This window comes from Callospermophilus lateralis, chromosome 5 (genome assembly GCF_048772815.1).
Source record: "Callospermophilus lateralis isolate mCalLat2 chromosome 5, mCalLat2.hap1, whole genome shotgun sequence".
NCBI lineage: Eukaryota > Metazoa > Chordata > Mammalia > Rodentia > Sciuridae > Callospermophilus > Callospermophilus lateralis.
Genome location: NC_135309.1, coordinates 134,766,955 through 134,779,302, shown reverse-complemented (window position 1 = coordinate 134,779,302; position 12,348 = coordinate 134,766,955). Strand labels below are relative to the sequence as shown.

The 12,348-nt window shown below is 30.1% G+C and overlaps 1 protein-coding gene across 1 annotated transcript in view; it reads left to right on the top strand.

The window, feature by feature from the left end:
- The window catches only part of Cdh12 (cadherin 12), a 646,257-nt gene that overhangs the window by 583,846 nt on the left and 50,063 nt on the right, over positions 1-12,348 (top strand). Inside the window, exon 7 of the mRNA XM_076856175.1 lies at positions 1,376-1,563. Within this exon, the coding sequence (XP_076712290.1) occupies positions 1,376-1,563 (188 nt within the window). The remainder of the gene's footprint in view (positions 1-1,375; positions 1,564-12,348) is intronic.

The following is a 12,348-nucleotide window of genomic DNA, read 5'->3' as shown; positions in this document are numbered from 1 at the left end:
GTTGAGTGAACTTCACCATGCAAGAAAATTCTTGAGTGCCGTCATAACTCAATATTCACATATGTACTAGAATTCTAAAAGAACTTAATCACTGCACTTTGTTTGTCCATGGGAAAGTGACATTCAAAATTTATTTATAGAATTTGAAACTGGAAATCCAGTATCAAAATTAAACATTGAACTTCTTCATTCATTTTAGCATCTGCACTTTTAATTTCCTCCTTTTCTTTTCCTTTTTTTAACTTTGATTTGAATATTATTGTTTACCCCATTAATATTCACTTTGATGAGATGGTAAAAAAATAGTATGTCCTATTTATTTTCTTCATCTCAAACTTTAAATTTTTGACAAAGGTTTTAAATTATGTCTACTATTTTTCATAGTCCTGGAATATTTTCCACAGATAAGTATTCTTTTTTTTTTTACATTTTTTTCTGATCCAGTACTTATTTCATGTAATGTAAGTATTCCATTTGGTGGTAAAAATAATCATTTTAATTTTTTCTCCTTTAATGAGAAAAAGAAAAAAAATTGGGGAGTTCAAACTTTATGTACTCAGTTTAAATATTAGAAAGTATGCCAAGTTAATATGTATTAAAAATGAGCTGACGCCTGGCATGCGCGTGGCTCTGGGTTTGATGCACCTCATACAAATAAAGATGTTGTGTCTGCCAAAAACTAAAAAATAAATATTAAAAAAATTCTCTCTCTCTCTCTCTCTCTCTCTCTCTCTCTCTCTCTCTCTCTCTCTCTCTCTCTCTCTTTAAAAAAATGAGCTGAATCTTTGTCTCCAATATGCCTTATTTAAATTCATCGAGGTAGAATTTTGTATTAGTGTACAGCTTATTATTTCAGTTCATTGTAAGATAAATTCATAGTCATTGTAATGATTACTTTCTGGATACATAACCTTCACATTCATAAATAACTATCCATCTATCTTTTATCTATTTATCATCAATTTATTAATTATATATATATATATATCTTTTTATATTATATATATATATATATCTTTTTATTGTGTTTTAGATTCTATTTTATTGGTATTGATTACTTTGATGACAATTATGAAGACTTTTACCCTCACATAGAAGGTATACTTTGATATCCATCATATTAAAATATTTCCACACAGTAATTTTAATATAGCACACTCTATTATTTATAATACCCATTTAAAAATCAAAAGCAGGTCTACTGAAGTGAAAATGAAGTTATTACATATAATCATAATCCTTGACAACAAATTGCCTTTGCATTTTGCTCTATAATGTTCCAAATTTGATTTACTTTGTGCAGTCTACATTTTTCAAACCTGATAATCTTCCTTTACTAGTTCACTGTCAATGCAAATTACATATATTTTATCAGGCATCTTCCATCTGAAAGTTCCTGAATCTTCTCCTGTTGGCTCAGCTATTGGAAGAATAAGAGCTGTGGATCCTGATTTTGGACAAAATGCGGAAATTGAATACACTATTGTTCCCGGAGATGGAGGGAATTTGTTTGACATCGTCACAGATGAGGATACACAAGAAGGAGTTATCAAACTGAAAAAGGTACATAAACAAAGGTTTTGACAGTTTACTATCTAAAAATAATTAAAGAAAATGAAAGGGTATAAGCAATTTTAATTTTCCTTTAATTAGTAATATTTTAAATAAAAAAGTTATAATTATGAAATATTCACTCCCACAGATAGTGTTATTCTATGATTTAACAAATATGGATTTATATTGAATAATGAAGCCTAATAATTTGATTATGTACTTTTTTAACACTCTTATCAGAGTTTAATTTCTAATTAATTTTATAGCAATGTATGTACAAAAATGATCAATTTAAAAATGAAAAAACAGTCAATAACTCTTATCTTACCAAAGTTGATCTTGACATTTCATGACTTTTTGGAGAACACAGAGTATAAATATCTAAGTTAGCACATTATTGGTGAGAGTTGATATCACAGTGGAGATACACTATTGTTGGTAAGTTTTATTCAGTGCAGAAGTGGAAGAAATAAGAAAGGATAATAATGGACTTGAGAATTCTGTAAGAAAAAAGCCTACAGAGACTTTTACTTTTATCAGTTAGGAAGTAAGACTAGAAATATCCCCAGTGAAGAGACCATTGAAATAATCCAAGAAAGAGATTTAGATGCTAATAGTAGTGAAGATTGAGAGAATTGTGATTCTGGCCAAACTTTAGAGCAAGAGAAAGAAAGGGAGAGTGGAAAGAGCAGTAGAGGAGGACAGCAAAGTTATTCAGACCCTTGAAAGAAATCGTTACTTGCCCAATATGTAGTTTTGTCTTTTATTGGGTAGTGGCACATGAAGGAGTGTGTAAATGTGAGAAAGAAACCCGATTCCATTGGAGGCATGTAGATTGCTTCCATTATAATGAAGAAAACAATGAATTTTGAGTAGTGAAGTATAGCAAAAAAGTGAACCTCATTAAATTTAGGTCTTCTTTCCCCCTCTCCTTGTACAATGTTTACTCTCTTAACCCCAAACTGCAGTACATGTCATTTCTGTTACTATTTATGATCATTTCAACCCAGAAGAAATATTTTTGAAATCAGTGCTATTAATCAGTCTTTTCTTCTCATATTTGTTAGGAGCTCTGAATTTTAATAAGAAACACTGAATTATAATGAAAATCATCTTAAAAGTAAATGTAAGCTTCATATAGATAGTCATTTTTTTTTATTCCCACAAATGTACATAAATTGTACTTAGTCCAGAAGTTAGTTAACACACATGATACCATTTAAAATTATGCATTAATGCTGAATTTGAGAAATACACAAAGAAAAAAGGTGTATGATTCTTGTGTATTTCTCTATTGTTATTTAGTATTTCTCTTTTATACTCAGTAACATATCAGTGAATATTCTTATTAATTTTATGTAAAAGTAATAATATTTAAATATTTTTCAAAATCAATCCAAATGAAAAAACTGTAACAAATATTAATAAGCTAATAATACTAAAAATGGTAGAAAATATTTTACTATTTATGATCATAAATAGTATCTTAAAATTTAAAATTTAACCATTAAATTAATTAGATTTACAAAGTTAATCTGAGGGACAGAATTAATACTAAATTATGCATATCTACATTTAAATATTCTTTCATCTTGCTATTATAAAAGTATTGTATATTCATCAATGTAGTTGTATATATTTTATATTTACTTTTATAGACACCTATTTTTCATCCATGCCTTTAAGTAACTGATGATTAGATGTCAATCAGAAAAATCTTTATTTTTAAATATATTTGGAAAGAAATAGTGTTATATTTCTTTATTATTTTATGATGTCAAAAATATAATGTTTTAAGGAAGTGTTGTAGTTATAAATTATAAAAAACTTAACTATTATTAATCAGTAAAAATGCATTTTCAGTCCAAGGAAAGATTCATAGTGAGTAGGTGCTACATCATTTTTTGTTTGAATTTTTGAGAATTTTTAAAATTTTTTTACTGGATTGACTTTGAAATTTACAAAACTATGGAAATGCCTTATTAAAATTGAATTACATAATGCAGATAATCAATCTGAAAAATGTATCTCTAAAAAAGACAAAACAGTGTTTTCTCCTGAGGTAAATTAATCATTCATCTTACTGGCATAAAACTCCTTGTCCAAATAAATATGTGATTATTCCTTTCCCTTCATCATTCAAGGGATATTTATGGTGTAGCCACCATGTCCCAGATCCATTTTGGACTCAAAGATAGACATTCCCTGTTCTCCAGCTCCATCCATTCAATTGGGAAAATCGGAAAATTAACACATGAAATATCTCTATCAGCAATGATAGATTCAAGCTGATAGACATAAATCAAGGTAAAGAGATTACAGGAATGTGAAAGGCAGTCTTATAGTAAAGGCCAAGAAGACTTTGGGGCTATGGTGAAATATAAGCATATTTCTGAAGAAAGACAGATGAACAACAACTGTGTACATTACATGTGTTCAGAAAAACTAAGCAACAATTGCAAAATCTCCCTCTGAGGAGGGACTGATGGACAAAGAGACTGGAAAGGTCAATGAATAAAAGGAATGTTGATTGGAGACAAGGTATTCAATGTCCCATGATGGAGGTCTTGTAGGTCAGGTCAAGGACTCTGAGCTTGGTAATGATAAGGGGAGCTATATGTAAATCACCTCTGTTCTAATAGAGTCAGTTTACTCTGTATGCTTTGAGGAAAATCAGACTTAAGCAAGTAAGACTTACTTAAGTAAGGCTGAAAAAAGCCCAGTGAAAAGATCACTGAAATTAATCTAAGAAACAGATTGAGACGCTCATAGAAGTAAAGACTGCGAGAATTGGTGATTCTGGCTAAATTTTAAAGAAACAGTCAAAACATATTGTTATAACTATTTTTATCATGTAGAAAATTACACCAAACAATTCAGTACTTACAAAGCCTGACAGAATACTTGGTCACTTTCAATGTTGTAACTTGCTGTGATCTCTAAATAAGGATCCACCAGGGGCAATCACTACCTAGTAACCTATTCTGTTGGAAAAAAAAAATGCAATCTATAGACTACATCTATTAAATCTAAGAAGTAAGTTTTGCAACACAATTTTTGAATTATCTAACATCTATCTACGTGTTGGATTGCATGAAATGTGCTTATGTACATATACATACACACACACACAAACACACACACACACGCACACACACACACACACACACACACACACACACATATATATATATATAAAGATATATATATATCTTTATCAAACATGGTGGTATGATTTTATGAAAAAGGAATAATGGAAAAATATTCAGCTGAATAAAGTGCATGGAAAACTCAAAATAAATTAAAATGACAGCTGTATTTAAAATACAGAATCCTTTTGGTTAAAGCTCATGTAATAAGACTATTCAAGCATTACATGCAGTAGGTTCTCAGAAAACTTTATCTTGCACTTATTATTGGTCTTTGAAGAATGAAATGAGCAAAAATAAATATGAATGTAAACATCAACAGTAGTATTTTAATTTTCCATATGATCTTAAAATTATTTTTTTGACAGTTTCCCATTTTGTATCTCAGCATAGAATTGCAATGCAAGAATTATGAATTCCTACATAAATCATATTTTTAAGTATACTAAATACATTTAGGAAATCCATAAATATATATCCTACATATGAATACATAGCTGTATTTTAAAGATGAGTTATTTTAAATTTTTGGCTGACAAACTTTTAAGCAGCAGTAGAGGAATGAAATGATATATTCTTCAATTTAACAGAGCTTCTCTTTTTTTAACCCACTTAAAATACATTCAAATGCTCAATGTTCTGAAGCACATATTTTCAATGTTGTTTTATCTTCAAAATCTTTTATTTAGTTTTATTTTACTGTATACTTCTCTCCTTTTCCTCTGTAGGGTGAGGATATATAAAAATGAAACTCAGGTTTATATAAGATGAGGAGAATGAAGAAAGGTGTCATTTCACTGTATCACGTTGAATTCAGAGTAAAATTAGGAAAGTTTGTAAATCTCTCCAAAGCACACAATACTGGTAAAAACACAAACCAACTCTTACTCTACTCTTGCATGTTACACTGAACAAAGTATACAGAAATTAAAATTCTCTTATGTGTTTTTGAATAATATAGTAATACCAACACTAGAAAAACTAGAATAATGCTTCTGAAAGTTTCAATCACATCTTAAATCTAGGAGCTGGGATATATTTGCAATGAGAAAATCAGCTGTTTTAAATTCAACAAATTTCTTATATTAAAAAGACAAATAAGCTATATCTTAGTAATTACTCCCTATGAGAAAAATAAAAATAAAATATATACTCTTTGAATATAAAAATGAATAGGAATTTACATTAGTTAAAAAAACTCTAAATGGATAAATATATTGAGAAACACTTTGGTTTGCTTGTTGCTGAATGAAAACTTAGGTAATTAAAACAGTAGAGTGAATACTTCAGTTATACAAAGAACAGTTTAATATCCTGCAGAATTTCAGAAAGAGTCTGTACCATCTTTATAAAAATGTCTGTTAAGAACTACAAAGTAGTGGTGGCATCTGTTTAAAATGAAGAATGATGAAGTAGTGGCCTATTTATTATAAAATAAGTAAAACATTTTTTGAAATTAAAAAGTTTAACCAGTTTGATGTTATCTTAGCTTATTTTTTTATTTTGAATTTACATAACTAAAGATCACATTAAATCTAAAGTAGAAGGATTTTTAAATAGGAGATGAAAGATTTGACTTTTCAACAGAACCCTTTCATAAGTAGGCTGTGGCCTCAATTGGTTCCATTGGGCATCTATATTTTATATTTACTCATGAATCAGTAAAACTCATTAATTTTATCATTTTATATGACTGAGAAGTATTTCCACACTATATTACTTGGTAACAGCACCATCATGTGGTAAATTTTAGAATATCTCTTAGGAATAAAATGAAAATAAATTTTAGACTAATTTATATGCTCAAAAAAATAAATAAATTTTAAAAATTCTATTTTTAGTAACTCTGATATTCCTAATTTCAGAGAAAGGGGTACTCCTTATGTTGTTTCTACAAATAAAAACATCCTGTGTTTTTTTTCCCCAAATATTTGTCTTTCTCTTCTGTTTTTTTTTTTTTTTTTTTTTAAATTTCTAAACCTTCTTTATATTCTTTAAATACCTTGCCCAACTTTTCTTAACAGATTCAACTCTAAATTAACCCCAAATTAACAAAACCAAGGCCAATTTTTCTACTGGTTTGCAGATTTTTCTATTTGAATATTTCTTAATGCTTTTTTCAACCTCAAAATGTATAAAGCCATATTCCTTCTTTTTCTCCAATAAACATGTGACCTGTCTTATTTTTGTCTATTCTAGTTTTTTAAACAAAAAGTCGAGGATATTTCTTAGGTTTCTACCATTCCCATAGACCTCTGTTTGCCAAAAACAGGCCATGAGCTTAGCCAGTGATTTCTTCTGAGCAGACATTAATGTTGTGGCTTATATCCTTCTTTAATACTCCCTTCCAACACTGCTAAGTATTTGCCAGCTTCACCCTGTATCTTCCTTCAAGAACTCCTTCATCCTGTGAATGAAGGGTGGGAACTACATCTGTTTATCTTACTTAGACTTTTATCTGGTCCCCATTGCTGGAAAGGTCAAAAGCAGGCTGCATATTTTCTTTTACCAGCCTCTGTACACACTGTCATGGTTTTTTTGAGCCCTTCTTCCCAAACTGGTTGTCTCTTACTTTATTTTCCAAAATTTCAGCATTTCTGCAACAGCACTTATTGTACTTATGACACTCATTTATGACATATCTGATTTTTTTTATTTGAAGTCCTTTATCGTGTTTATGTTTTGTCCTCTTTGTTAAAGAAAATCTCTAAAATATATAGGGTATTAATGTTTTGTTGGATAAGACAAAAAACATTTCATGTTCACTTACATACTATATAAAGTTCAAAATATTTTGCAAAGTATATAGAAAAGCAGTGTTTTATTGATTTCATTAATGGGAAATTTGAAGTGCATGGAAGAAGGATACATTTTTCAAAATCACATGGCTTATTTTCAACTATGGTATATTTTGAAAAGCATATACTTTCATTGCTATGAATAATGATATGTGACAAAAAAATAACTGGCCTCTCCAGATAGGAATGATTTATACTGTACATGTATGTGACACATGTATTTCACTTAAGCATTTATAATACTTGATGAAACCTTTTGTCATTTTATGAAAATTATTATTGACAATGTGTAGCAAGAAGCCCTTACATTATTGCCTTTGTTTTGATTTATTTTGTCTTTGTTACTAGATTTGTTCCAAAAATTATTGTCACTAAAAAACAGACATTGAACTAATGTCCATGGTCTTTCAGGTACTTGTTAAACAACTGTCAAAATATTTTCAGTATTACAAAAGACTGGAATGCAATAACTTTGCAAAGAAAAACTAAATGCATTTTAAATAAGTAGTTCTGTTGTAATATTTTTAGAGATAAGTTGGATGTAGTGTTTATTTTATTCTTTAAATAAAAATGGCAATTCTTTTTATTTATAGTTATATAATTTTTAATTGTATAAGAAATACTGTGAACACTGTCAAAAGTAAAGCCTATATTTAAAATATCCACATTTTATTTTGTTGCATGCTTCTTCACTATAGGGACTTTCTCATGTGGTACAAGAATATCAATTATTCATCAAATCTTTGATTATTTTTAGTGAAATATTGAATTTAATTCCTTCTTCACTGGAGATTTTATATACATATATAAGCTTTCCCATCTCTTCTCTCAGAGAGGAATTGACTTTATTGATCATAAAATTAACTCATGGAAAACTTGACTTTCTTTCAAAATAATATGTATTCTGAACATCTTATCTTTATTGTTCAGCTGGTATATAAACTTGCTTTGGAAGAGTGTTTTTCTAATGTATTTTCATCATGGTTCAGTCTGATTTAAGTCTGTTTTCTAACTCCTTATCTTGAAAGGGACTAGTACATTTTGGAAAACATTACATCCCTCGCTCATTTGTGTCCCTTCACAATTTTCTATTCTCTTGACTGTGAAGACCTACAAAGTGATTGAGTACAGCCTTAATGCCAAGGATACATTGTTTTTTGTTCATTTTTGGAGTGTTCCCTTCACTGTGTTGGTAAAACTGATAGATGCTCATCATGAAAACTGCTGCAATAACATTATAGATGGGAAGACGGCTAAGCCACATCCCTGGTCCTTCACTGTCGGCTTTTCAGGCTGAATTGAAGGTGTGGGTTGAGGCTGCAATCTGATACAAGGTTGGAACTCTTTACCAAGCTAACTGGTTGCCTGCAGAATTAACTTTGCTGAGGTTTTATGATTGTTTGTTAATTCTTGGCTGAGATCAAGTCTCAGTCCTCATAGGTATCCTTTAGGCACTTGCCACGCTGGCTCCTGTGCTCTCATGTGAACTTGCTCAAGAACAGCCAGAGAAGCTGGGGATATAGCTCAGTTGATAGAGTGCTTGCCTTGCATGTACATGGCCCTGGGTTCAATCCCCAGCACGACCAAAAAAAAAAAAAAAAAAAAAAAAAAAAAAAAAAAAAAAACTCCAGCCAGAATCATTTACACCATTTGCTAGGTCAGACATCTCCAAAATGTGTCTTAAGTCAATGTCAAATGATTAAGGGCCTTAGTTCTATATTCATATTAATCTTTCTACAGAACTGAACAAGTTGACAAGAGTAATATGCCATTTAATTCACAAGTCCCTCACACTAAGGAGCAGAATTATTACATAAAATGGTTGAGGGCAATGGGGACAAAAATAGGGAGCATCTCAGAATTCTGTCTGCCACAGCTGTTCTTTTCCAGTTCTCATGTATCTATAATTATAGGTACCTGTTTCCACTCAACATTATCTGGAAACAAGAGGAGGCCTAAAAGAACCCAGGGGGTTATTCTGATATTTAATATTAAAAATAGCTTATACTCCTTTTAAGTGAAAAAAATATTTGGCACTTAACATTTTAAGTATATTTAATTATCTGGACTTCAGCAAAGAGTAAAGAAAGCAATGTAACAAAAAGAAGTAAAAGGTGATAATTTGACCCTTCTCTCACTTTGTATTTCAGAGAGCAGCTAAATATGCCATTCTCCAATTCACCATAGTCACGGTCTTATGTAGCACAATTTCCTATATTGTGAATTGTTTTCCAAAAGTTCTGATCTTACTAATCTTCCGTTACAGAAAAATCCAAAGAAGTTGCTCAGTTAAACTCTCTTCAGTCAGTCTTTTTCTTATTCTTCTAGAAAGGCTCACTGAATTAAATATGCCCAGATGTCATAAAATTCTCAAAGTACTGTGTAAAAAATAAATATTTCAAATTTATTTAATCCCATCAAAAATAGAACTAATTTTCTAGCAATTACCAAAAAAAAATCTTTTCTGTTCTATAATTATATCAAATGTTAGAATTTTTGTCGATTACAAAATCTCCCTCCAAATATGGCTTTGGTCCGTCAGATGGGTGAGTACAGTCAAGTAGAGATGATTGGTGATTCTTTGCTCTTTCAGATTTACACCATTTTGTGAATTTGCCTAAGGGTCAGAGTCATGAAGAAGTCCACATAGAATATAATTGTGGCATTTCTCTTACAATTTTCTCCTGTTCTTTGATCTTCGTAGGAAATAACTTTTCGGTTGCAAAAAAAAAAAAAAAAAATCTATATGTACAAAAAGGTTCTTTCATCTCACTCTCTATTTCCCTCACTGCCAAATTTTTATCTGTTGTGATAGGCCAGTTGTTCTTTAAAAACATACATCATGTCTTATCTCCTAAAAATTAAAGTAAAATTAAAAAAGCGAAAAATGTTTCAGAAGTCTCTTTCTGTCTCTGGCTTGAAATCGATTTACCAGTAAAGAGTCAAGTTCATCCAGACAGATGTAATGTATTATTAAGAGGGAAAATAAAACTATAGATACAATATATAAACTATATATACAAATATACACATTAGTACAGATAGTCAGAGGCATTTCAACATCTATAGGAAAATTAGAGATGGGAAACAGTTGGTAAGAATGCCTACATTTTAGGATAGCAGTGGATTTGGAGCCCAAAAGAGAATAAGTCTGAGCTGGGGCAACTCAGTTTGCTTTGAAATCAAGGACTCCTAAGTTGTTAAAATTAGATTGCTCTAAGATAGATGTTAGGGTTCACTGTTAGGAAAATACATTGTTTAACATTTATGGAGCACCTATTTTTTACATGCAAGAAGAACTTTGTATTTTCTTTAATTTGAATTAGCCAGTGTACTCTTCCAACTTACTTTTTTTCTCTTTTTTTTTCAGACAACTTTTATGGTATTTTAAATGAATTTTATTGCTTCTTCAAACTCCTCCATTAGACAACATGCCTTTATTCTAGAATTTATTGAATGCTGAGAGAAAAAAAAAATCTTATTTACCTTTGTACCTTTCAGTTCTTCCGAGGGGATATCTCTTGCCTTGCCAGAACTTTGTATATTTTAACTAATTCAGTACTGAAAGTTTTAATTTGTTATTTGTTTCTTCCTTTTTCCAAACTAAAGTTATTCTTGTAAAGAATTTAAATTATTACAAATTCACTACTCAGAAACCTACATAATAATCCTAACTTATATTCACCATTATAGTCCTTTAATATTTAAAATATGTGTCTTATCGTGTCTTGGTCTTATTTATTCGAAACTGTTCATTCTCACTATTTGTACTGATTTCTTCTTTTTGTCTTAAATAACGTTTTGACATATTTTTCTGGAAATTAGCTGTATTTTCTTGAGTCTGATTCCTTTCTCAAAGCATGAGAGTCAAGCTTTAGATGGGTGAAAATATCATCATGGGATTATCCTCTATCTATGCTTTCTTAGATATTTCATTTCTAATCATGGGACCAGTGGCCATATTATCAATTTTATTTCTATTTGTTTTAAGAGAAATAAACATTTATAACAGGAAAGTAATAAAAACTGAAGGAAATCAATGTTATATGTTAACAGGTATGACTAAATTATCAGAAAGTCAAAATCAATTATTTGCATAGAACAAAGATAAAAATAGGAACAAGAATATAATGAACTTGATAAAATAAAGGGAATAATTAAAGGGAAAATAAATGTATGTTCTCATGCATTAAAAATATTGTGAGGAGACTTACTTGTTGCATATACAAGACTTATAACTGTTTTTACCATAGCAGATTCCATTGAATTGTGAGAGTTTTTGAATACATAAGTGATTTTTTTTCTCTTTTTTTCAGAAGAAATACATAAAATAATACTCATGTCTTTAAAAATGAAAATAAACCTCTTTTAGTTTCCTCTGGTGTGTTAGATAAAGGAACAGATGCTGACAAGGCAATTAGCAAATCATTGTGGTCACACTATAGGGAACTGCTTTAGCAAACAGAAACTTAAGGGTCCCCGTATTCACTGTTGATGTTAAATTTGTGTTGTCTTAGTTTTTCCTTGGAGATTAGAAGTCTGAGTCATTACACTTAAGCTTATCACTTAACAAAGCAACATAGTAGCACCATATTTCTGGAATACAGCATTTTCAGTTACTTTCATAATAAAACTAACATTTACAGTGAGGGTGAATGTAAGTAGTAGCTAGTTAAAATTGAGCATCACTGAAGATCTGGTAAATGACTTGTATGTTTGTGCCAGTGCTTTCTTTAATTTGTTCATATATGTTGGAAGCCTGAATTCTTGGTGATACTGACAATGCATGGGAGTACCCAGTATTTTTATGCAGTTCTGGGAACACAAAAGACCAACACTCTTCATAA